The sequence below is a fragment of the Hirundo rustica genome, chromosome 6, assembly GCF_015227805.2.
Source record: "Hirundo rustica isolate bHirRus1 chromosome 6, bHirRus1.pri.v3, whole genome shotgun sequence".
NCBI classification, from domain to species: Eukaryota; Metazoa; Chordata; class Aves; order Passeriformes; family Hirundinidae; genus Hirundo; species Hirundo rustica.
The window spans coordinates 58043019-58070251 of NC_053455.1; the positions used below are offsets into that span (position 1 = coordinate 58043019).

A 27233-nucleotide genomic window follows, 5' to 3' on the forward strand; every position below is an offset into this window, starting at 1 on the left:
CCCGCATCTCGCGAGACTTGGGCGAGGCGGGGCGCGCGCGGGACGCCGTTGCCAGGGAGCGGCCGAGGGGAGCTCCATGAGGGGGGTGAAAACCCCGCAGCCTGTGAATAAAAACCCAACGGAATGATACGGCGGCGAATGAGATAAATTAACAGAACTGAAATCGCAACAAGTCGCGTAGGAACGAGATAAATCCCCCGCGCAACCCTCGGCCGAGAGCGGAGGCGGCCGCTCTGAGGGGGCGGGGCGGTGCTGGAGAGCGAGCGCCGCTCGACGGCCGTGGGGAACGGCGGGGCGGGGTAGCGGGGATCCCTCCTGAGGAGCTGGGATCCCCCCTCAGGAACTGGGACCTCCCTTGCAGAGCCGGGCTCTCCCTGAAAAGCCGGGATCTCGTCTGTGGAGCCGGGACCTCGGTGGAGCCGGGATCTCTCCCTGAGGAGCAGCACTGAGGGGAAGATAGCGGGCCAGTTGCCGTATAATACAGTTTATGTCTAGGTGAGCTGACATCTCTGATAGCTCAACCTTCATCCTAAAACTGATTCCTGATTTAAATTAGAGCTCTGTGTTTGTACAGCCCTATAGGAAATATAGAGACTGTGTAGGCTGCAGTCTGTTTAGGAATTGTTGGACGTGGCTGTCATTCCATTACCCCCCAGCAGAACTATCCTGTCCCGCAGTTTAGGCACCCTCGGTGTACTGAAGTGTCACAGGTGGCACTAAGCCCTTCCCGCTCCTCATGGCACAGAGGGAGAATAACCCAGTACTGAGCCCCAAATAGATTCCGATCTAGAGAAAACATTTGTCTTGTTTTTCTAAAGTATTCTCTGATGCATCATTATTAAATACAAGCAGGATTTGACTTCCGTGCCAGGTGAAAGGACTTTAGAGTTCCTTAAGCACATTGGGGGCAGGAGGGGAAGAAGGGGCAAGAGAGGGAGGACTTGTGCCTTTGCTATATCCAAATGTCCCGTAAAGGATGGCAGCTTTGCAACAACAAACAGCAAACCGTGCACCTGTTAAATGAATTCTCTTTTCCATCATTTAACAATGGCCAGAGAGACAAAGCACACAGTTCTAGAAAGCCAGCAGTAGAACAATGAGGGGCAAGCATCTGGCACAAAAGCTGTCAGAATGTGCAAACAAGGCGAGGAGTCAGACGCAGCACATCCAGTGGGGAATTGAGTAACTCCAAACAGGAGCATTTACAGCAGGCGAGGTCAGGAGCGTCTTAGAAATCCAAACCAGTCAAATAACCAGCAGGAGATTTTACCTACAGATCTCAACATCTGTCTTGTTTCTGTTTGATTTCTTGTGATTTTGGCTTCACTAAACTTTCATGATCGATATTGATATTGGTGCTTTTTGTTTCAATGAGTCACCAGTGAGAGACACGATTGATTTTCACTGAGAATTCTATAAAAAAACAGGTGTGTGCAGTCAATATGCATCTGCACAGGATAGGCCTTCAAGGACGCAGGTCCTGGAAAAAAGCTCTTTGTCAGATTATAAAGCAGGGTGATCCTTCCCCTCTCCTCAACCCTAGATGAGACCACATCTGGTCTGGTTATTTGAGATACCTTTATCATTACTCTTTTTTTTTTTTTTTTTTTTCTTTTCTTTTCTGACTGCTGTTGTTACAATTTATTATGATGAGATTCATTATCGTATATAAGCATTTCAGTGACCCTATAATTTCTCACCATCCTCTTTCTTGTCCCTTCAGTCTATGAAAGAGAGATGACCAGAACTGCATGTTTGCCCAGGTGAAGATGAATCTTTGCATTTTTTGGCATTAAAGTGTTTTTGATAACATCTTCTGCCCCACGCTGAACTTTTTGCTGTTTTAACTGCTGCTGCACTGATCAGATGTTTAAGCTGAAAAGCCACAATAAGTCTACTTTCTAGATAACTGGTAAGTAATTATATTAATATTGCATCTTATTACCTAGCACTCATTAATCGCCACTGTGCTGTCTTTAGTCCTGAAAAGTCATACTCTAAGTGTACAGAAAGTTTAAACATTTGTGTAATCATCGTTCATCTATTGCATAGCTGAATATTAGGAGGAATTGTTGTTTGGAAAATAGATTTTTTTTTGTTTGTTTAGATCAAAGTGAAACAGGTTGTGATTTTGGCACTTGAAGATTATACGGGTTTTGCATGTGTCATTATTATAAGGGGACATAAATAGGTTTGTGCTAGGTAAACACCTTTTGTTTAGCCACTGCCGTGATTTTGTATGCAGGAAAAATGAAAGGAAAAATAAAAATTGCTCTCATCATTACTTTTCTGTTTATTTTGCTGTAATAAAATTAAATGGCCTACTAGTCTTACCCCAAATGCTAAATTATAGCCAAACAATCACAGGCCAGTCAGTTCTTATGCTTTAAAATAATGTCCAAGAGCTTTTGGTCCACTTTATTTGGTAATATATAAGTGAGACATAGGTACAAAAATGCAGTCTTATTTATTGAAGTTAGCACAGATGCCTGATTAAAGAATAAATAGAAAGTGCACCTTAAGACCTCGATCCTACAACCAGACAGGTGACACAGAACCCTTATAGCATCTGCTCCCAACATCAGGGCCTCTGCATTGCTACAAGGATGGCCGAGAGGATGGGCTGCAGGTCCCTAGTTACAAACACATCTCTAGCCCTCAGCAGGTTGCATTTATATTTGTAGGGAGTTAGGAGGGGCTTCTGAGGCTCCCCAAGGTGTGCCAGACATCAAACAAACAAATCACAGCCAGCATGGGAACATCCATGCAGCCACTTGGGCTTAGAGCTGCAATTCATCTGGGTTTGAGCCCTGCCAGTGCCAAATTTGGAGGCACCCACCAGTTTTCCTGCTGGGAAAACCTTCTTATTCAGCAGAAGTGACTGAGGCTCCTGAGCACATATGTGCATAGACCATGCAAAGTAATTTTGCATTTGCTACTTTTTAAAATTGATTTTTCCCTATACAATTCTTCCTGAGTCTTGCTTGGAGTTTGAATGTATTCCAGCTAATGGTTCCTCTCCCAGGATGATTTCTGCATGTTAATGATTCTCATTCCCAACGTCTGGAAAACTGAGGTCCCAATTCTACAATAAACTGCACGTGGAAATGAGTAATTTTATTCATGAGAGCCACTGGTCTCACAAAAAAAATTACACATAAGGCCTAGCACAACATACAGAAGGTCAGAGACGACAGATAGCTTTTAGAGAAAATGAGGGACAAAAAGTACGTACCACAAGATTTTTGTTTCAGTTGTAATTGTCTGGAGTAAAATCATTTCCCAGTTCTATAGTTAGGACCATGCTTACATATGTGCAACTGTCTCTGCTCCCACTGTTTCTGCAGTTAATTAGAGGGTTTCATCTTTTGGAGGAGGGGAAAGTAACCAAACCTTCCCTTCATTTCTGTATTTTGCAAAATTCTTCAGAATTTGTTTTAATTTTATCCCTTTGTACTTTAATCTTAAGCTTTGCCTTCCTATCCTATTTCTTTTCTGTTTTCACTCTTTAATCCTAAATTATTATCTTGCAGCTTTTGCTGTGTAATTAATGTTCATCTGATTTTAGGCCTTCTTCTGAAAATAAATGTGGGTTTAATTTATGTATTTCCATTGGTACAAAGTTAAACAAAGTTTCTCCCTAGGCCCTATTCTGGAGACAGGCTCCCCTGCATTGTTTCCTTGATGGTTAGCGGTACAAGCAGGCCTAGTGATTACACACAAATACTGCCTATGTAAGAGTTCTAGAACTGGCCTTAAATGGTTTTCCAGCTTTCTTACTGGTTTGGGTTTCTTTTTCCTTTTATGCTGGCGATTTATAAAACACATCAGCCAAAAGGTACCCAGTGGTGGTTCTGGGTAGACTGTAAATACAATTTATTATTTGCTTGTGAGATATCTCCCTCAGTGGGGCTACAACCTTGAACAGAGCCTTTAATCCTTACTGCAGCTGGAATAAATATGAATGAAATGCCCTACTTGATCAATGCTACACAGACATGTGCTCATGTGGACAGACACAACGCTCTGGCTGCTCTCACTATGGCTTTGTTTTAAAGAGGACATCCATGTAAGCCTTGTCCAGATCCACGGATTTCTTCTGCATTGCTGCCCGCAGGTGCTCCGGGAGCAACCTCCGGCCCAGCACGACGTCGTCCTTGCTCCGAGGCCTCTGGGTGCGAGCGTCCTCCAGGGCACTGTGCACATCCTGCAGCTTCATCTGCAGCCAGTCCTGTCTCTCCACCGTGTGCCGGTGCTCGCCCAGGTTATGCATCAACTGCATCTCGCTCACTGACCTTTTCCTGCAGCAAAGGAAAGCAAAGAAAGAGGCCCATGGGGGCCTTTCTTGGATTCCAGAATTCGGCTCCGAGGCCGAGGTTTGGGAAATTTTGTAAGGAATTACAATTTCTCCTAAAGAGCTGTAGAAGCTGCCTGGCTGATTTGGAAGGCTTAGAATGACTTCTAGAGGAGAGAGGGAGGGTGATGATTTGGTAATGGACATTGGTTATATCAGTGAGAAGGCATCAAAAGTGGGATTGTTTTGTTTTGTGACAATATTGTCCCTGTAATTCAGTTCAGCTATTGTAGAGGAGCTTAGGTCTTATACGATATCAGGCAAGTGATCGATGAAACAATGACATTTACTCAGTGGTAGTTTTCTGTGATCACTAGAGTTAAGGAAGCATAATTCCCTGGGGATTTGTGTCTCAGCTGGTGGATGTTAGTGTCCAAGTTACAAGTGTCCAAGTGAGTTACAGCTAGATTCTCACAGTACAAAAGATGGTCACCTGTGTAGACCCCCAAGTCATGGAACTAGTCCCTTTTGAATAATAGGAGAAGATTTATACATTTTTTTTCCTCCCTCTACTCAGCTGCCTATTTTCAAAAAACCTGTCAGAACTACGTGTCTGAGATCTCTATAGCTGTTTCTAGAGTGCAGAGTTTGGCCAGCTTGGCCAAAGGGTTCCAAAGCAGGGACAGAATGCACACACACACACAGACAAACCACAACGTTCTCAGGAGAAGCAAAAGCCATCCAATGTGAGATAATGTACTTACACCATTGGTCTTCCTTCAGAGGTTGTAAAAAAGCGCATGGCACATAAAATGATTGCAGCCCGGGCCAGGTTTCTTACAGAAATCATTTTGTCTACAAAGGTAGAAATGAATACATGAAAAGTCTGTAACTCAAGTTATGTCTGTTCTTTCCAAACCAATTTAAACTAGGAAAAAAAAAAAAAAAATCAGACTGGAGTTTTTGAAACATATTTATTTGTGAAATGGATTAGAGCAAGGAATTCAAATGAAGGATTTACCTCAAATACTAATTTAGTGAGCAACTTCTTGTTACTTCCTGGGCAGCTCCATGAATTTTGATCAGCTTTAGCCCCCTGCACAACCATCATCAACATCATCATTGCCATCATCATCTAGGTACCTATCTCTTGCATAATTGGGTGAAAAACACCATGTTCTTCCAATATCATTATTATTATTGTCATCACCATCATCATTATAGCTTTGTAACCTTCAGGTCCAGTGGAATACTTGTGTATAGCTTTTCAAATGAAAAATTTTATAGAATAAAACTTTCTCTGTTTCTCCATTTCTTTTGCATATTCTTTAGAATGAAGAGGCTGACACTTTCCCTGACAATTTTGCATAGAGGCAAAACTCTCTGCTGAGTTATGCCAGTCCCTGTTGAGTTGCAGAAGAGAAATAAGAATTAAGCACCTAATTTTTTCAGGGATAATCCTGCATTTCCTATATCAATTTCCCCTCTGATTTTTACATCATCATCAGAACTGCCACTTGGAAATATACTTAGAAAATATTTAGCACTGATGATGTTACACCAGGCAGAAACAACACAGTTCTGATATCAATTTCTAATCTGGATTTTCAGCACTGGCTGGTAGAAAAGGCATCTTTTTGTTACCGCTTATGAAATTTGATACAAAGTAACTGAAACATAAGAGATATAAAACTCCACAAAGCCATTTTTTGCAACAGTTTCTGCAGCTTTGCTCTAGGTCAGAAAAGCATTTATAACACGGTCTCTTACATGGCAGTATCAATGAGATCCTGGCAGTCCATCTAACCCAGGATTATAAATTCAGGACTTGAATTCACTTCAAGATATCCCTCATTCACTATCTCTGATTTTTTCATTTCACAGATTTAATTCAGATAGCAGAACAACTTGATCTTACTAATACTAACTTATTTTTTAAGATAGTCTGAAAAGAAACTAACACAAAAATGGGTAAAGAATCAATGACAAAATATTCTAATAAGTCTTCCAGAGAATTTGGAAAAAAGTAGAGTATACTTACCAGATAGAATGTTAAAGAGATTTCTGGCTTGGGTATGTCAGCAGATGACTGTCTCTTGATGTCAAGTATATTTAAAGACCACTGAATTGGTTTAGTGGACCTCTTAAATGTAACTTGAAAACAGAGCTTCTAAGTAACTTGGAAGCCCTTTTATTGTCTCAGTTGATGTCACTGTCACGCACACCCTCCTGACCCTCATGTACCCACCCTCAGATGCTTTCGTTGATTTGACATTTCATTTACAGGGTAAAGAGACCTCAACAGAAAGAAAGTCCTGGGAAGCTGCGAGGAAGTTTGACTTTTAAATTCAGAATTGTGCCCAAGATAATGTGAGCTCTGAAGCTATCGGAAGAATTTGCAAAGAAAACTTTGAGTTGTTAAATGCAGGCAAGTAAAACTTAAATGAGACACTAAGGTTAGTGATCTACAAGTGAAAAATTGCAGCTAAATATTTTCACAAAATACTGAAAAGATAATACTTACAATACTTGTGGGAAATAAAAATAGTCACTTCAGGTCACATACAAGGTTTCTTTGTGAAAGAATATACTGGAAAAGAGCAGAAGCCCCAAGAATGATATAGGATCAAGTTCTTAATGAGAAGCTGGTGCCACTGAAAATTTGCTGAAATGGTGTTAGATCCTCACTGCTCTGTTCTACCTATATCTGTGAATAGCCCTGAATATCCCAAATGCGCTAAGTAGAATGAAGGCATTTGAAACAACTGAAATAAAAATTAGTACTTCATAAATTTGGGGGAAGAAATATCGAATTCTGCCTGCTTTCTAAGAAATGAAATGTGTAAATCAGCAGTGTTTTCCCATATGCATGAAGAAAGATTATTTTTGCTGCAAGATACTTTTCCTGTGTTAGATGCTTCTTCTGACTTCTGACAGTGTATTTCTCCCCAAAAAGACCCAAGCCAACGTCCACAAAGAAAACCCAGTTTGCATCTGCATGTTGTAACCCAGAATTTGTAAGATATTATTGCTTTTGCCATAAATGCTTTTTGCTTATGTTATATTCCTGATGTATTTCAGAAAGAGTTGTAAAATTATGTGGGGAAAGGGAGGAAAGAACCAGAAACTCCAAAAAGCTCTAGAGATCTCATGGTTACCTCAGTCTATAGATTAGTGAATAAAGTGAGAAGTAATGAAGCAATTCACTTGAACAAGTTCAGGAAAACAGAGTAAAGATACCTTCCAGCATTATACTGTCAGCTGGCAATCTCCTTCCCCAAATGCAGCATACAGGGTTTTATGGGAATATGTTTTATTAGGAGATTTGGATCTCCTGGAAACACCAGGATATTAACCTGAAGGTTAAAACATGACTAAGCTATTATTAAAGGATATTCCTAGCTATAATATGATTAAAATGTCCAGTGCAATGGCACAACAGGCGAGGATTTTAAAGTCTCCACACAGCTGGTAATGGAAAACTCCCTTTTTTAGATTTTACTGTAACATATGCAACTCCTTTAAAGAAACTCTCAAGGTAAGTTTTTAACAGAGGACCTGGCATTCATATGGAACCTTTAGCATGTGACAGCAAAGGCTGAAGTAAAGGACAAGTGTTAAAAAATCCAGTGTCATTTTTATTCAAAAGTAGCGATGGGTTGGACCTAAAATTTCAAAGATGGCTTAACTTGATACCTGGGAAAAGATGTCATTTATTTCAGGAGAGTGAAGACACAAAAATAAAATTATTCAATATGCGGCCATTATTTGTAAACAAATAAAGCCTGGGATGGTAATTAAAGAAATTTTGCATGGCAGCTCAAAATTGGCATCGCTTTATATGCAGAAAAAATAACTTACTTGATTTGGATCATTCTCACTCATATCCAGAAATTATCTTATTTGAAAATACAGCTGCTAATACATTATCCAATGTCATCCCTATTTGCTAAACTTGGCATATCAAACATGGGAATGACAGATAATGGCCCAAATGAATATAGGTTGTTTTTTTTACCACATACTGTAATTTTTCACACTTTTGTTTGGACACAGTGTATCCAGTGTTTAATGAGGGGCTGAAAATGGTACTGAGCTCTTTTAATGTTTCAGTCAGAGGATAATTCATGTTCAGATTCAAATTTTTCTGTGTTTTAAACCTCCTTTTAAAAATTCAGATCTCTTTGAGGCACTACTGAACTGATCCCAGGAAACAAGAGCTAACATCTGCTGAACTGCTGTTCAGTAAGTCTTAAGACTACCCAAATTTATAGACATTTCCATTAAAAAGAAACAACAGATTGAAAAAATAAATATTATCTCTTCGCTTTGAAAGGCATTTCATGATATTTTGTAGGTATAAGACTGTGCACATAAATACAAAGGCAAAGTATGGATGAAAAAATCTGCAGTTTCTTAGGAACTTTTTATGCCTACAAATGAGACCTGACCTATATAAGACAATTTTTGCTCCTCTTGGAATAAAAAGAGGGAAAACACAGTGGATTCTGAGTTTCCATATTCTGAACACAGCAGACTAAGTATGAGCCAGTGCAGGAATTGGTGGGTACAAGTGAACAGAGCAGTCAGGAGAATATTAACCAATAAATGTTCCAGGTACCTGCCATACAAAGGCAACTGATTCAGAAACTGGTTGCAAACTCTTGGAGTAGATGTTACAGGAGCAATACTGACATTTCTTCTTCTTTGGAAGAGGACAAAGGGAGCATGGGCACCTTTTAAGGCTGAAATACAATAATATTTAGAAGATTTTAGTTCAAATGTGTGACTATTTCTTCATTCACAATAGCAAACTTTCTCAGGCTACATCTAAACTTGAGTAGGGTGTTCTCTTCTACCTCCACCCAAACTCAAAGAATGCTATATGGAAATGAGGCAATATAATAATATATTCTCAAAAAGTTTATTACAGAATGGGCTTCTCCATGCCAGGAGGCATTACAGACACCTGGCAGGGACAAGGGAGAGACCTGAAAACCCAAAGGAGCTGGAACCACAGTGGGAGAGGGAAGAGCTGACCACAGCCTTTTCCTCTGACAAGAGTTTTTCCTGATCAGCCAGCAACCTGCCCTTCGCCGACCTTCCCTTATAGATTGTACAGATACCTGAACCAATTGGGCATGAAGAGATCTATGTTGCTTTGTTTGCAGCTGGTGTGCCACTGACGTTGAGTTTGTGCCACTGGATGTAATCAGACTCCAGGGCTGAAAACAAGGGGAAAGCAATGAGACAGATTTTGCAGCCAGGTAGCTGAACAACAACCATATTGCAAAACTCCTGAATTATTTTAATTTTTTTTTTTCATATTCTTTTCATTTTGTCAAGGGAAAATATTATTCCACATCTTGAAATTAAACCCATCCTGAGGTACACCACTGGAATATGGTTAGAGGACACAAAACTTTCTAGAACTGTACTGTTCAGTGACTGAAGCACATTTTCAAAACTTAATAATGTAATCCGGTGTAATAATATTCCTACAGAATTCTTCATTCTCTAGATTTAAGGCTTCAGTGCTGCAGTCAGATTCCTGCAGTGCTATTTCCAACAGCAGGCTTTTCCCACATTGCTTGTTCCAGAGGGTAGTTCCACATAAAATGCTTTCTAACTGCAGCTATGGCTTAAAGAACATTAGTAGGTCGTTGAGCAAGGGAACAAAGTAATTGATGACACACTGGATGATTGGTGAGGCAACTTTCTAAATGTGTCCAAGGAATGTTTCTGTCTTGACACAATGAAGAGCCAAAGTGACAGTCAGTAAACTCTTTAGAACTTCATTTGATTGACAAGATTTGTGGCTTTTCAAATACCACAGCAGCGTGTTTGGTAATTTATGTAAGCAATGTTGGGTATCTTCAGGTGGGATTTGGGTTCATGCTGCCAGATGAAGCTTCAACCCCATGACAGTTTCCAACTGGATAAAAACCAGCACAAGGATTTCTCAAAAGATCACCTATCACAGTTCTAATTTGTGTCCAGCCTGCTTCATACAATTTGGTTTTAGCAGCTACTGGCAACTGTGCATTTGGACATAATTGCTTGCCAGTGTATCTTCTCTCCAGTTACATAAAATCTTTCACTTGAGAATCACAGTATTCCCAAATTTCCCTCTTTTCTTTCTGAGGAAAGTACATACTGATGATGCTTTTTTGTAGACTATGTGCATTTAGACAAAGATGGATTAGATGCAAACATCACTGAGAGAAAGATCAGAGAGAGAACAGAAGCTGGTAGATTCTAGCCCCACTCACCTGACTCAAAGTTCCCTTTCTTCCCTGGGGAGATAGACTGAACGCTGCCATGATAATTGTGATCCAGATTATTTCTAGAGTTAAATAATTAGATGGAGCACATGCAATGAATGGTCTCTTCCTTTTGCCCTCAGTGTAACTCAGCCATGTCCAGATTATCACAGAATTTCCCTATTGACCTATCATGGGCATGGCAGGCTTTGCTGATGGGATCAGGAATGCAGGAGTGCTCGCTCTCTGCGTGCCACCCTGTATGATGGCTGCCTAGAATGTCACATAGCATTACATGGCTCTTTTGAAGACCAGATGGAGGCTCCTGCTTACCTCATCTCTCTCTCATGAGAAGAATCTGAAGCTTGGTGAAACAGCCCAGAGCAGCCTGGAGGAATGCTAAAATGGCTGTCAAGGAAGTCATGAAGGAGAGCTATCTCTGAGTCTCTGCATATTTCACTGGTCAGTAACAAAAATGCTGTTGTGCATCCTGAACAATAAGAAAAGCCATGGTTAGTTTCAACAAGTACATATTGGCACATTTTTAAAGATCTTTTAGTGAATTGTGTGCTAAATATGTAAGTATTTATGGAATTGCGAGTGGTAGTCTAGGTTTTGATTTGGATTTTAAAAGTTCTGGTGAGTTATTTCACAGACAGTGATTAATAAATAGTAGCCCTCATGACACTGAAACACCATGCTGTCAATGCTCTGCCGAATTCAATGTTATAATGAACAATACAGTACTTTATGACCTTTTCCAGTAGATGGGAAGCTGGTACGGTACTCAAAACTGCTGTTGGATCATTGGGTTTTAGGAATAATACCAAACTGCATTATGCATATGCATATTCACACACATCTATAGTCATATATAAGCCAGAATATTTCCAGGCTCTTGCTGGGTCTGAGTGCTTTGTGCAGGCCTGAGTTCCCTTTCAGTGCCGTGCTGAACTCTTGGAGCTCTAACAGGGGCTCGGGTTCTGTTGTGTCATCCCTGAAACCACCATGGCATCCCTGACAAGCCACACAAGGACACCAGTTCTTGGAGCACAAGTAATCTCAGAGGGAAATGTGTCTAATACTGAAACAGGGATGAATCTAAAATGCACTCCCATTCCTGACCAGTCTCAAGCACTTCACTCAAGACTTTGGGATTCTGTAACTTCCCTTCAGTAAAAATCTGCACAAGCAGTCACATACATGCATGTTCTATAAAATCAACATTTTGAAAGCATTTAGGACACCTACTATGAAAAAGTTTAAACAGTTAAATATTAGGAACAGCAGATACCTGTGCCAGTTTGATCTACCAGGCAGGCAGGTGCCAAGTTTGACCTACCAAAACCATTGTAAAAATGATTGTGCCTGCTCTGCATAAAAAACCATGAAGACTCATGAAGATGATACAGGATAAAAAAGGGAAGGAATGGAGGTTTTATGCAGGTATCCACATATTTTTCTATCCTTTCTCCTGAAAAGATAGCTCAAGTTCATATTCCCATATATTTTGCAGCCACTGCAGATGAGCAGATAGCACCCAAGCCAGCAATCTGGAGCCTGATGAAATCTCACGGGAATGACGAGCGTAATTCGCAAAAGAAGGATGACATTTCAGACCTTTCCGGCAATCCAGTGACTATCCTGAAAAAAATCCTAGTCCACAGTCTGCTGAAAAACTCATAAACATACAGAACTGACATAAATCATTGTTTGGGTTTTGAAAGAAAATACTGTGCTAGGTGCTATGTAAATGTACAAGGAGGTGCAGACCCTCTAAAAATGGTGATGCTAAGAACAAAAAATATCTTGTATTTAATACAGAGCTTTTCATTTTTTTAGCTATAAATTACAGCAAATAAAATGCTTTATGTTATATATAAAGGACCTTGTGCCAGAAATAAACCCCTTTAAATGAAAATGTTTAGGTAAATACTTATCAAAGATTAACTCCATAGATATATATTTTGACCTGAAGTTTCTTCATGATAATCTCTTAATGTGTTTTTACAAATATTTATATTATTTGCTGGAGGGATAACACTTTTTCTCTATTTTCCCTGCTTTATTTAATACAGCCTTTTCTGTAAATTATTGGCTGGACCATTAATATTGGTCAAAATCAAATTCTTGAGCTAATGATTTTCTTAATTTTAAATCCATGCATATCATTTTAATTATATATATGGGGTTTTTTAATCTTTATGTGTTGATCTGAAATTTTCTCAAAACCAATTTTTTTTCCTAGCACCTCCTGAAATACCAGTAGTAACATGAAAATCTAATAGTAATTCTCACAGTCTAGTTCACCAAGGACAGCAACTTATATGACAGCTATAGAGATTATCTCAATTTAAATTTTTTCATCTTTAATTGTTTTTTTCTTTGCTTAGCCTCCACTGAAATCCATTCATAGGTTGTGTCTCCTTCCTTATGACATTCAGGCTCTTCATCTTTATTCTCTCTGCTTTTTATAAAAGGCCTAGATCACCACTTGCATGCACTGCACATTGTCATTTTGATCTCTGCAGTTTGGACCAGGTAAAAAATCAAAATTTTCTTAGCTTGCACTGAGTATGAATGGCAAACTAGAGTGATGAGTAATTGAGGACCTAGCCCTGTATTTCTGCCCTCATTTTCTGTTAATCTTTTTTTTTGCACTGTGATATCCCTGTCTCATGGGATAGACCAGGGAGGGTAAGAATTAACCAATTCTGCCCAAGAAATCACTTCATTTTCCATGGCTCCTAGTCATTATTAAAATGGTCAAATATATACACAAATATTTATATTTAAAAAACAGAATCCATAAGAAGCAGTCCAATCCTGTACAATCCTTCTATAAACTGTTCCTTCTCTTCCTGTAAGTTGTACATTGTTGTATGACCTCAAGATTGAGAACTCTGAGTACAGATTGGAGATTTTCATTAATTCTGCACAATTACCTTCCTGCAGCTGTAACAATGGGCTTCATAGTCTTGCAGTGATCCTACAAATACGTCTCAGAAACAGAGAATCACGTGAAGGAAGGATCCTAAGCCATCCTCCCTAGCAGTCTTGTGAAATTACAGAGCAGAATAATTTAGGCAACTGCTGCGTTAGTTTTCCCAAGATTAGTGCCCCTTCTCCTCTTTTCTACATTAGGAAACCTAAAAGGAATCTCTGTGTACATCTGTAATACAAATGACCTGAAAACCCAAGGCTTGGTCAGAAGCTGATAGGAAATAGGGCATACTAATGTGCCAAGAGATGCTGAGGTGGGAGCGCATCCTGGACCCCTGAATCTCTTTGGATCTGAGAGATCTATAGACATCTGTGATGTATAAATTCACCTGGGGCACAGAGAAGGCGGCTTGAGCTGAACGTTGTTCTGTGCTGGCAACCGTACTGTAACTGCAGGAGCAGACTCTATAAATAGCCCAACCCAGTTACCTTTCTCAGTACTTTGGGGATGGCTAATCCCCAAAATAGATGAATTACATAACTCTGTTCTCTAAACATCCTCATTCACTCGGCAAATTGGGTTCTTTGCACGCCACTTTAAATTTAGTGCATCCCTCTGGTTTACGCTCAGCACTTGCAGGAGCAGCTGTTGGGTTGACACCGACTCAAAGGAGCAAACGTTAATTTTCAGCATCCGAGGATTTGGGCCTTGGTTGCAGATATTTGTGAAAGAACATTTAAAAAGAACAGCAGGTCTGAGATATCAGACTATAAGACTGACTCCACAGTGCAACTGGATAGGGTCAAAAAGGCTTATTTTTGATGCAGTAGGCTGAACGCACACGGTCGAGTTATATGAGGGGGAGCAAATATTTGAACAGAATGATGCACATTTGCAAGGCTGGCCTTGAGTTTAAGGTTGCATGAGAAGCCAGAGAAGTGTTTTTTCCTCTGGAAACAATTAGTATTTAGCAAGCAACAAATACTTAAAAGTAAAATTTCATTCTGGAGCTCTGAAATCTGTCCTTAAAGGAGCCACTGGACCTGGAGTATGCTGAGTGAAAAAGCTGCTTTTGGATCAAATTCTAGCTCTAGGGCCTTCTACAGTGGAGCTGTGTGTCGGAAGTACTTGCAAAGAGAATACCCCAGGAGTCCTTAGTGTTTGCAAATATATGTCCAGTTTCTGCCTCCTCAGGCTGAGCAATCGCAGTGGCCCAGCGCCCTGATTAATGTAAAGAGAGGGCAGTGCATTGGAATAGACAGATCTGTGGACATGCTCAAATATGACCTCATCACATTGAGGACATCCTTAGAGAACAGCATCCTTCTGGAAAGGGTGCCCTACAGCTGTGTTATCACTAACGCCACAGCAGGTCTCTTGCTGGTTGTGATTCTCATCAAAAAAAAACTAGCAAGAGCTATGTGCACAAATCTCAAATCTGAAATCTGCCCTCAATAATAGGAAATACCACCCAAGGATCCCTGCAGCACTCCTGTGAGTGGAGATGCCTTTCCATGGCATCATGGTTGTGGAGGCCGAAAGCTGACCTGGTTTGGTGTGAAAAGTGGCATTCCAGCCAGGGGCTGCCAGTCTATTGCTGCTGAATCTTGTGTAACACGTGCCAGCTTTTGGCACAAGGGATCTGACACCTGCAAGAGCAATATAATGTAATAAAGAGAGGTTTCCCACTCTACCAGGGCTGCCACTTCCCTTGTCTTCCCTGCATTGATCTTCACAGAGGAGTTACACAATATTTGCAGGCTGGATTTTTAAGCTTCTTGGGTGTTACTAGGTTTTCACTTTATGTGTGTCTTATGTTTTGTGCTCTCCAGACACACTTAATTTTCTTCCCATCGGCCTTCACTATTTTATCCATCTCTGTTGAGGTTCTCTCTCTGGGATTTTTATTCCTAATTTATAATCAGCCCTATGGCATGCTACATACCATATTTCTGGACAAATATGAATGGATATTGTCCTGCTTAATTTATAACTCTGTTCTTTTGAAGCATGATGTAAAAACTCTTTGCAAAACTATGAACACTGATTGGAATGATTGTCATTTTTTGGATTTCTGGACAGTCTCACACTGACAGCTGTTATTTCTGGTGCCAATCCCACCTCCATGTAATAAAACACTTCTCTGTATTATCTCACTGCACAAGTATGATGAATACTTTGTCACAGGCATTTACTTACATCCTAGTCCTCCTGTGATGGTGAGACACAGGTGTTAGCTCAGCTTCTGTGCCTGCATTGCAAATAGCATTAGACTAACTAGGTGATGATATCACATCAATATTTTGCATTTCTGCAGAAATATCTCACATATTTATTCTTTTGAGTACAGATCATGAAAGAAATGCAAAGGGCATTTCAAATTTATCAGTGTTCAGAAGAGACTACCGTCCATGTAACAACATCTTTAAAAGAGGAGGTTTTCAACTACTCATGTTTCACAGAAGCACTTAAATACTCAGATGTCCTGGAGCCCGAGTGCCTGCTCAAAGCAGGGTCAACAATTAATTCAGACCCAGCATGCTTTATTCAGTTAGGTCCTGAAAATCTGCAAAGAAAAAAAAAAAATCCTGGAAGCTCTCTGGGCAACCTGTTCAATAACCTTTGAGGTAAACATTTCTTTTTTTCCTTAGAATCTTCCATACTTCAAGGAGCAGTGCTCTTTCTTGCCACTCCTTGCCCAGCCATTACTATTGGGAGGTTAATATCTTGCACTAGTCCAGCCCATACTGTGACAGTACAGAAAAAAAGTTGTGAAAGTCATGTGAACAACTCAGATTGCAGTTTCCACCGTGTCCCTGAAGTAATTGTTGGTTTTTTTAAAGGATTCTAGGCTGAGATAGTTACATAGCAGCTTCCAATTAAAAAAAAAAAAAAAAAAAAAAAAAAAAAAAAAAAAAAAAAAAAAAAAAGGGCAAGGAAGAAAATAAAGCAAATATCATGTTTAAAGATATATAGAGTGAGGTTGATTGAAAATAATAAAATTTTAGCTGTACAAAGGAAGCTGAACTAGGCATTTCAAATGCCAATTAATTATAAGCCAAGTGATGCAGTAACTAGGGAAAGAAAAAATTATGTAAGGTAGGTAGAGGATCTTCAGTATTTAGTTTTGTTTACACTAAGCAAAACATTGAATAGAAATAGCCTCCCCTCCAGAGGACAGTGAGCAGGTTGTATCACTCTTTGGAAAAGGCTCTTCGGGTGATCTGGTGTGTTATACAACACTAAGATTTATTTTGGTGCATCGGTTGCCTGAATAATTAAAATGGAAACCACTGCAAGAATAATCAACATAAACAAAGAAGTTCCTGCCTCACTCGTCTCTCAGAGTTGTTTGAACATGCTAAAAAAAAAAAATAAAAATAAAAAAACCCCAGAGAAGATGGATCTTGAGGACGACCTGATTTAGAAATTTCTGTATTCTCAAGAATATCGCATGTCAAGAGATATCATCCACCGGTGCATGAGTTTCCCACAAGGAATTTCTCCCCTCACTTTCTGTTTTCATCAGAAAAGGAATACAGACATGGAAAAAATATTTATCTGAAAGTATTTATGTAAAGAACACTCATGCATTTAAATAGCTTTTCCATCAATGTGTTTTACCACATTTAGAATTTTTATCATACATTCCTCTGGCTGTAAGTTGGCTTCAGCAAGTTTCATAGAAAATTATTGCAGCTCAAAGACTGGCAAAATATTCAGCAAGCACTGGCAAAATATTCAAATACAAAAACTTTTGAAAATCTGATGCATTTGCAGCATCTCAACAACAAGTGTTCCATTATAATTAAAATTATGCCATTAGTCACGAATATTTGCAATCAAGGGCGGATCTGCTGAGATGGAGGTATCACAAAGGTCATTTTTTGCCTAACACGCACTTTTCTTGCCTCATCTTATCCTTACATCTGTGCATCTAATTGTTTTCTCCAGATGTCTGTCTCAGAACCAGAAAAACAAAGCAAAAGTACAAAAGATTATGCGGGAGGAGGTGTCGTTTGAATTTATCACACCAAATCACACACGCAACAAGGAGAAGCAGCCCTTTGCAATGCTTCCCTCTTTGCTCAGTGTATGCACACAGTGCATGAAATGTTGAATAATTTAGTTTGCTGACCCAAAACAGCTGTGACAACACTTCCAAGAGTTCCGTGGCAGTGGCTTTGTTCAGTGTAAATTCAATGGACCAAATTTTCCTAGGTGGTTCTTGAAGCCAGACTTGCCAGGGTGTTGGGGATTTTATTGGTACAGTTTCAAAAGCAGAGACTCTCACGTGAGGTTCCTCTGAGAGCACTGCTCCCACAAGCCAAGCATCCTTGCAGGGAAATATTCTCTGTGCCAGGGATCTCAGGAGGAGAACCTGGCCGAGAGATCAAATTCCCCAGCTCCCAGCTTTCTGTTTGGAGAGGCAAGCAGGCATTCCCTGGTAAAGCCAGTTCTTTAAATGCTGGAGAGGTAGGGATGCACAGCAGGAAGGTCAGCCTTGGCAAAGGAAATTTTTTATTAAATCCTGTTATCTGATGTGAGTGTATTGACGTCATCAATGGATTCATATTTTGTTCAAAACCGGGCAAGTTTAAAGAAAGGTCTGTGAATTGTGTCCCTGAAGTGCTGGTGACATTTTAGGGAGGCCATGGGTTTCTAAGAGACTCCCTCTAACTCTTTTAGGGATAAATTCTGGAACTTAGGGTTTAACTGATATTTGGCCTGGGGACCTTCTTTTCTATGGTCGTTTCTTTTGATGACACCCACAATAAAAGACACAAAAGTCCCATGTGCTACCAGCAAGGATAGGGGTTTACTTGCTGGGGAAATGAGAAAGAATGGTAAGAATCTTGGGGGGAAATTGCTTAGCAGCTTTACACGGATATTCTTCAATTCTTGAATAGATTAGAAATATATTTTTCTATTACTGCTGCCCTCTCCTGGGCATGGGGGACCAGCAGGTGCACAATGAATGTGTTTTCTTCAGCTACTGAAACTAATAATATTGGATTCCTTATTCATGTCATTGAGAAACAAATCCCTCACATTTGTGAGAAGAAAATAGATAACCAAGAATTTCTTCAGAATTCTAGAGGCTTTCAGCCTTTTTTCCTAAGGAAAAAAATCTGAACAATTTGCTATACAAGTAATATAGAATACAGAATTATAGAATCAAAATATGGATTGGTTTGGAAGGGACTTTTAAAGGTCCCTAATCCAAGAGCCCAACCAAGGACAGTGACACTTTCCACTATCACAGGCTGCTCAATGCCCCATCCAGCCTGGCCCTGAACACTTCCAGAGATGGGGCAGCAACAGCTTCTCTGGGAAACCTGTGCCTGTGCCTCACCAGCCTCACAGGAAGGACTTTCTTCCTAACATCCAATCTAAACCTGCCCTTTTATAGTTTGAAGCCGTTCCCCTGTGCCCTGTAAATAGTCTTTCTGCATCTTTCTTGCAGGCTCCCTTCAGGTACTGGCAGGCTGCAAGGAGATCACCCCAAAGCCTTCTCTTCTCCAGACTGAACGGCCCCAATTCTCTCCGCCTTTCCTCATAGGAGAGATGCTCCATCTCTCTGATCACCTTGGTGGTCTCTCTCTGGGCTGGCTCCAACACCTCCATGTCCTTCCAGTGCTGGGACCCTGGAGCTGGATGAAGCCCTGGGGGTGGGGTGTCACCAGAGCGGGCTCACCTCACTCAGCCTGCTGCCCACGCTGCTTTTGGTGCAGCCCAGGTATGACAGAACCTTTCCACAGTCACTGTGATAACAAAGAGAAACTGGGCCAAGTTTCCCCTGCAGTAATCCTGATGGAGTCAATGAACTGTGGTTGCACAAAGGCTCAATTTGGAGTGTGATGTAGCTCACTTCTTGTTCAATTGAAGGGTTGACAGGTGAACTCCTACAGATTTAGAAAAAATGCTTTAGGATGTTACCACCTTCCTGTTGACTTCTCCTCCCAGCTAGATCACTACCACAAACGTTGAGCTGCATGAATTGGGAATATGAGTATTTCTAATCAGCTGCAGAGTAAAGACTGACAGATTCTTGGACAGAAAAAAAAAAAAAATAAAACCAGCAGAAGCTGGGCCTGTATGAAATACTTTGTAAGTATTTGACAGAAATCAGATGTAAGCAGCAAGATGCAGTGGTAGTGATTCACGCAGTATCTTACTTACACAATAGCACTTACATTGATATTCTGATGCAGTCATGAAGTCTTAACCTCAGAAATCAGCTATCTCCAAAGACCTGTTTCAACCTGAAAACAGAGTGTGCCAAACTGTTCCTAATTCAGAACGGTCACATGGTTTTCGTGAAAATATAACTTTTAATACCTTTAAAGCATGCAATTAACAGGCTTTTGAAAATGTTTTTCTTCCACTTTCTTAGGACTTGAGCTATATAATTTGATCCAATGTAGAAGACTTGAGAACCACTGATCTATGTTAAAGTAATTTTCCTACTTCCTTCTTAGTTCCAGTATAAAAACCATCCCCAAAACCCCAAGGCATGCAGAAAACAAATACCCTGAGAGTTTTTTGTTTCCCAATGAGAATGACTTTTTAGTTGCACATCTTTGTGCTGGTTTCAGCTGGGGTAGAGTTAATTTTCTTTGCAGGGGCTGGTGTCAGTCTGTGTTTGGATTTGTGCTGAGCACAGGGCTGATAACACAGAGATGTTTTTGTTATTGCTGAGCAGGGCTTGCACAGAGCCAAGGCCTTCTCTGCTTTTTGTGAACTGCGCTGGTGAGGGAGCTGGGGGTGACTGGGAGGGTGGGAGGGGACACAGCCAGGACAGGTGACCCAAAATGACCAAAGGGAGATTCCAGACCATGGGACATCATGCTCAGTGTACAAAGTGAGGGTAAGAATGAGGAAAAGGGGGACTTTTGGGGTGATGGTATTTGTCCTTCCCAAGTCACCATTACTCATGACAGAGCCCTGTTCTCCTGGAGAAAGCTGAACTCCTGCCTGCCCTTGGGAAGCAATGGATTCATTCCTTGTTTTGCTTTGTTTGTGTGCACGACTTTGCTTTCCCCATTAAACTGTCCTTTTCTCAGCCCATGAGTTTTGTGGCTTTTTCCCTTCAGATTTTTCCCCCCTGATCCCACTGGTGTGGGAGAGAGCAAGGAGCTGTGTGGGGCTGGGGTTAAACCATGACAAACTTTTATGTTTATTTCCCTGTGGAGAGCCATGTATATCCTTAAGGATATTATTTGATTCTTAGAAAATCATAGAATGTCCTGGTTTGGAAGGGACCTTAAAGATCATCTAGTTCCATCCTGTCTGCCATGGGCACCTTCCACTAGACCAGGTTGTTCAGAGCCCCATCCAGCCTGGCCTTGAACATTTCCAGGGATGGGGCAGCACCAGCTTCTCTGGGAAACATGTGCCAGTGCCTCACCACCCTCACAGGAAGGAATTTTTTTGTGATATCTAATTTAAACCTACTCTCTCCCAGTTTGAAGCCATTCCCCTTGCTCTGTCACTACATGCTCTTGAAATAGCCCCTTCCAATCTGTCTTGTAGGCTCCCATCAGGTGCTGGAAGTCCTTGGTTTCAGTGATCTTCTGGTATCACTAGACCTGAAATTGTCCTTCTAACCTGTAATTATCCTTCAAGTAAATTTCAACTGCCATCCCAGAAAAGGCTTAAATCTCCTTCAACATTCAGAGGTAATTTTGTTCTCTGCTAGAATTACAAGGAGTGGGCACAAGAGCATTTTGTGACATTTTGTCAGGGGATGTTTGTTCCTAGCACAGGAAGTTAAATCCAGTTGAGCCACATATTAAGCTACATCTTCAGTCCTCTGCAGGTACTGTGTGCAGGTCACACGATTTCCAGGCATAAAACCTAAAAGAAAAGGAAATCCATGACCTTAGATCTTACCCTCCTTAGCAAACACTTAAGAAGCACTAGAAGTACAACGTGTAAGAAGTATTTTAATAATCAAATTAAGACCTTTCCTACCTTAGGATTACTACATTAGTTTGGGATGGCAAAAAAGGAGATTCTGCCATCCCAGAGAATGGAAACAAGAGGCTCAATAATTCACCCCCCTGGTTTAGAGGAATCTTCATAACCACTGAGAATTGCTGTATAAGTATCAGTGGGGATACACTGAATGGATAAAGCAGACTGTAATGCCATAAAATGTGGATCTAAGGCGTCTCTGTGCAGATAGGTGAAGCTGCAAAAGCAATTAAAGCTTAATTAAATAATCCAGCTATTTAATAAAAGAAGCCTGGTGCCGTGAGCTTCACCATGGCCTGGCAGCTGAAAAAAAAAAAAAATCTCTCTGCAGATGTTCTTATTGATGCCACTATGGCTTGAGCCAATCATTTATAGCTGGTGTGGATGGGCCTACCAAGCTGAAATGACCCTTTCTCTGGGCTGGATAGGTGTAGATAATTGCTTATTTGCAAATGTCAAACAACATTCTAATTGCTTAAGAGCGTTTGTTAATTTGTGAATGTTTATTAAAAGTATATTGAGTGTAATTCTGAAAGCCTCTAGAATTCTGAAAGAGAACATAATTACTTAAGGGACTGGTATGGGTTTATGCCGCCGTTTATGTTATTTGCCTCTAGATGGTGCTCTCACGTTGAGATTAAACAATACCATCAGCTTTTTATTACAACTCTCAAAATTAATGAATAGTGGCTAAACATTTCTCTCAGAGTCAAAATTGTCAACATTTTCAAGAGAGCAAGGGGAAAAAATTGCTGGAATGCATAGGAGTGTACCATAAGGTAGTTTCAGATAACTGATGTCCCCCAGATGGCTCAAGGAAGGGATTTTAATCCCAGGAAAATCTGCACCAGAGCCACACAATACTTCATTAAAAGGTAAAAAATTCTAGAAAAATTTAAAGCATTTCTTAAATAATACCTTTATGGTTAAATAACATCATTCCAAATGGGCCATCATCCAGCTCTACAAACTGGAAAACAAAGGCAAAGGGATGCAGCAACGAAGCTCAACGTTTGTTCTTATTGTAAGAACAAACCCCACCGTTCCCTGTGTATTTTGTACAATTTCTACTCACCATTCTCCTCAACATGATGCAAGCATTATGCTAGAAGGTAGAGGTGATTTGTGTGTCTCAGAGATTTCTCACCATAGTCTTTGAGGAGGAGGCTAGTTTTCGCATCGTCTTATAGGTTATGTGATTTCTTCTGGACCCTTTCTATTTTCAACAAGCAAGTCACCTTACCCTTGCACATTCCTTTCCAGGTGTCCTTCAGCAGTAAGAGGCTCTCTCGATCCACCCGTTCCTTCCTAATTCCTCTGCCACTGTGTAGCTGTGACACATGCAGGAGCATTTTGGTCAACAATGAAACAGAGGAAGATTTTGGAGGCCAGCACGGTCTTGCTGGTAAGTCTGAAATTTAAATTGACTCTTAGGGTGTGAATGGTCTTGCCTGCTCTTTGTAGTTACTTAATATCCATTCGAAACTTTTTTTTTTTTTTTTTTTTTTTTCCCTCTCAGTCCTGTGGAGACAATTATGCAGGGTTCATCTGGTTCCTTTCCTTCTAGGCTGACGTTAGACTAAGCCCTATTGAGACACACCATTCTTTATTCCTTTGCTTCCTTTCCTTGAGTTTAAGCTTCTGTTCATACCAGCTGTTCCAGTTCTAGGTAAAATGGAACACCCAATTGCTCATGGTGAAGATCAGGATGTGGCTGTCACTGTTCCCACACATAAAGAATCTATTTGTTTCCAGGCAGCACAAGATCAGAGTTGTAGATTATACAAGGCTGGCACTTACTGTGCTCCCTACCTTTAACACACAAATGCATTGAACAAAAGCAACAGAGACTCTAGTTAGTGCTAACCCTGGTTAATAAAGAAAAGAAAGCTGAAAGTTGGAGATTGCAATGTGAGACATTCTGGAAAATACTGTATGAAGTGTTGTTTCCTGACAAAAGTCCAGGCTCAGGAGCTGCTCTTCTTACTCAACGTGACACTGCTGGCAGATAAAGCTGTACAGAGAGAATGCTCAAGAATATTTGTTCCCTATGGCTCTAGGATTGATTTTTTTTTTCCTGCATGACCTGACATTAGGAATAATTTAACTTCTGTTCTCTAGAATCTGCTCCATTTGCCACTTCTCAAACTAATAGCTTTACAGAAAATCATGGAATCATTGTAGGATATCCTGAGATGGATCAAGACCATCAAGTTCAGGCTCTGAACTTTTGCCTGCAATAATTCAAAACACTAAATCACCTCAACATAGTAGAATTGTAAAAGCATTCCCAGCAAAGCCCCAGACAAAGTTCTGGTGCAAGAAAAACTGTATGCTTCTTACAAACATAAAAGACATCTCCTTAAAACGATACACCAATTCTTTTTCATCTTTCAATATTCTAACGTGCCAGGAAATCTGTGCACACAGACTTGTGAAAATCCATGCGCCAATATTAATATTCAGTAGTGACTTTGATGTTGGAGCAGCTGCTACTCTGAATTCTTTGTTTGAAAAGAAAGAGCAAATGGAAGGTATAAGTCTATTGAAACATTTCCACTCCTCATATAGTCTTATCTGTAGAATTACAGATATATTTAACTAAGAAGCTTTTTTTAATAAAACTCCACTGGGAATAAGGGGTACAGATTAGATTTTTTTTTTTTTTTTAAACAAGAATGTCTTTAGTGTGCAATGCATTGCAGTATCCTCCACAATAGAAATTCTATTAATCTTTAAAAAATGGTTCAATAGCTTTCTCTAACATAAAACTGAGGTGGCAGACACTGCTTATATGCAGATATTTGTAGAGGGAGAGAGCAGGGAGAAAGAGAGCAGACGTGAGAGTGAAATGACAGGAGAAGACTGACTGTGCTGTGCCCTTGCACTCTCCATCCAACCTGGCAGGTACAGAGCCATAATCATCTCCCTGTGGCAGAGGTGTGAAGCAAGCACAGAGCTCCCACGCAGAGAACACTCACGGGTACAGGGGGACTCATGGTTTGGAGGTTTCAGCTGCAGCAAACGCGGGGTCCGTGCGCCTGTGCCACACGCGGACAGAAAGCTCTAATGAGCAAACCTCAACCAGAGCTGCTCCTCCAGCTCCTTGCCTTGCGGGATCGCACTGTGCAAAAGGAGCACCTCTCTCTAGGTCAGGGCACTGTGGTTGGTGCTGCCAGGGGCAGTTTCTGGCAGGTAACTGCTGCTAGGCTAATGAGGTGGTTTGAAGGCAGAGGGAAGGAAGGAGCTGAGGCCTGTAAACCATGTCAAGGGTTGTATGAACATGCTTTATGACATGGATAGTCATTTTCTGAGTCAGCTTTGTGAATTGAAAGACATTTCTTTCCTCCTTTCTAAGAATGAGTTCATTGTTTCCCTGAGCAGCAGAACCTTAATTTAGCATGACTCATGCAAATATTCATGTATCCATTTCAGTGGATTCTATTTTATAGGGTCAGTACATAGTACAGAGCATCATTTATTGTCATTCACACTGAGTTTTTCATCATTTACAATCCCACACATACACTTCGCTCTGCTTGTGTGTAGCTCATCATGAATATGATATGATATTCCCTTCTGTGGATGGCTTTATTAATTATGTAACTTCTGGTCCACAATAAATTAAATGGAGCAAAATGAATCAAAGAAACCTGACATTTTAGCTCATTTTCTGCTCTCTGGAGAAAACTTCCCCAGCACTGTCACTGTTTGCTGGGAGACAGTAAATGTTTTCAAAAAGAGTCACCTTTCAGACTGAGGCAAACAAAAAATACGCATCCTGTGTGAGAGGACACAAGGTCGGTTTTGATCCCACAAAGCAGAACCAACTCAAATGCCCCACTGTCTCTACAAAAGAGTCCTTAAACTACTACAATTTTTGAATAAGTATGCTACACATACTTCTTTCTTCTAAATACAACTGCTCTCCAAGTCTGTAGGACTTTCAGCTGCAGCCTTTCCATGTTTTCAGGTTTTCAGGATTCCTGGCTACATTTGCTGAAGTCTTTAGATAAACCTAACGCTGTAATACTTTTATGTGTATGTAGGACGGAGCCAGATTCAGTTTGGCTTAGAAAGAAGAGCAGCAACTGTGGGTTTAGCAGCCTGAATCTTGTTCTTCCCAGGCTGCTTAGCCTTCAGCTGTGAAATTTTCTGTACCTCAGCTTCACTCCCAGTAAAATTGAAATATGAGCCTCATGTTCTTGAGTCCAAGGAACCAAATATACTAGAAAGGATAAACATTTGCAAGCAGGTACATGCTGGCCATTGGAATGAAGTACACTCTCCTCAACCTCCACTGTGATCCTGCCTCAGCCTTGAGGAGTCCAGCTCATTCCTGCAATGTGTGCAAACCAGCACGCTCAGAAAAGGAAATTCACGCTTTTTCACTTGCCTCCTTGTCAGTATTCACTCTTAATTATTTAATGAGCAGAGATGGCAAGTGGCATTGTACATAAACACGAACACACACAAGACTATGGCCTTGTTTGCATCAGCCGGTGCCACAGCACAGCAGAAAGGGATCTGTGGGGCAAAACTGCTCATTATGAGCCTGATTTCACTTCATGTGGCTTGGGAACCTAGAATTCACCTGCCATCATTCTCCAAGCTACAAAATTGTGTCTGCAACTCTTAATCATAAAGTGGGCTTGCAGACATCAGGAAGCAAAGAGCTGAGTTCTAGCACACTGTAAACAAATCTCAGTGAAGTTCCAAATGTGCAGCTGGCTCTTGGGTTACCTTCAGTTTAGACTCTGCAACATAGCTTTGGATGTGGCATATAGGATCCTTTCTGACTCAGTTTTGATATTTATCTTTTTCTTCCTGGCAGAAGTAGTCAGCTTACTCTTATTTTCTAACATTTCAAGCCTGCCAGGAAAACAAAGAGCTGAGTCCTCCCTAACACTGTCACTTCTTCCCTCAGAGAACCGCTTAAACACAGAGGAAACATTCTGTGAACCAAAAAACTTCCTTATCCTCATAAGACAATTTGAAATATCTAAAAAAATAACAAGATTCCTGTGATTTTGTGGGCTCTGTTATTGTTTAGAGCTTCCTGTATCAGTTGCTCTCCCCAGAGCACTCAGTGGCAAAGTTACATTCGTACACCTTTCTTCTGTACCTGGCAACACTGAGAATTTCTCTCTACGTTTTCTTCCTCACACCTACAAGCAACTTCTCTATATCTCCCTCAGAGTGGGCTGTACTGATTCCATCACACAACTGTGAGCAGGAAGATACATTCTGACCCATGACATTTTCCTAAAGTCTCTGTGGATTTTACAAGAAAATTAGATCAGCTCTTTTACTGAGCTTTTTCTTTTGTTTGTTAAGAATTACTTTAAAAAGTGTTTTCCTTCTAGAGAACTCCACAGTGCAGTGATGAATTTTCTTCTGTACTTTGTGAGATATTTCTATCAGTGAAATTACTGGTTTCACCCAAGGTTATCCAAGATTATCTTTATTATTTACCAAACTGTGCCAAGTAACAACTTTCTGAGGCATCTGTCGCTCTCAAAGTACAAGATTCTCTCTTTCAAGACAGTAGAGCTTTATTTAACATCAGCAGCCATCTGGAGTATTCCAACAACAATTTTACACTTTCAAATCAAATTATCACTATCACAATCAGTTTCAGAACACAGCATTTTCATTTCACACAGGTGAACCGTCACTGTCAAAGTTTTAAAAGAAGCTGTCGGAGTAAATATGATCCAGATGAGAGTTTTCTAAACAAAAAATTTAAGAA

The 27233-nt window shown here is 40.5% G+C and overlaps 2 protein-coding genes across 2 annotated transcripts in view; one reads left to right on the forward strand and one right to left on the reverse strand.

Annotated features, from left to right (window-relative positions):
• Nucleotides 1-4039: 4039 nt before the first annotated feature.
• Nucleotides 4040-5144, reverse strand: PTH (parathyroid hormone). The gene is made up of 2 exons (XM_040067583.1): nt 5059-5144; nt 4040-4301 (listed from the first exon to the last, which is right to left on the reverse strand). Exons 1-2 carry the CDS (start codon nt 5142-5144, stop codon nt 4040-4042), a joined length of 348 nt encoding a protein of 115 aa, XP_039923517.1.
• Nucleotides 5145-22754: 17610 nt separating this feature from the next.
• FAR1 (fatty acyl-CoA reductase 1) overlaps nt 22755-27233 on the forward strand; it is a 52474-nt gene continuing 47995 nt past the window's right edge. The window contains exon 1 of the mRNA XM_040068082.2: nt 22755-22886. Within this exon, the coding sequence (XP_039924016.1) occupies nt 22845-22886 (42 nt within the window). The 5' untranslated portion in view covers nt 22755-22844. The remainder of the gene's footprint in view (nt 22887-27233) is intronic.

Excerpts from the sequence above, each read along its gene's own strand:
- PTH (XM_040067583.1), bottom strand. The coding sequence starts at position 5,144 with ATGATTTCTGTAAGAAACCTGGCCCGGGCTGCAATCATTTTATGTGCC. Across the intron at positions 4,302-5,058 it reads TCTGAAGGAAGACCAATGGT|GAAAAGGTCAGTGAGCGAGA; the intron begins GTAAGTACATTA and ends CCTTTGCTGCAG.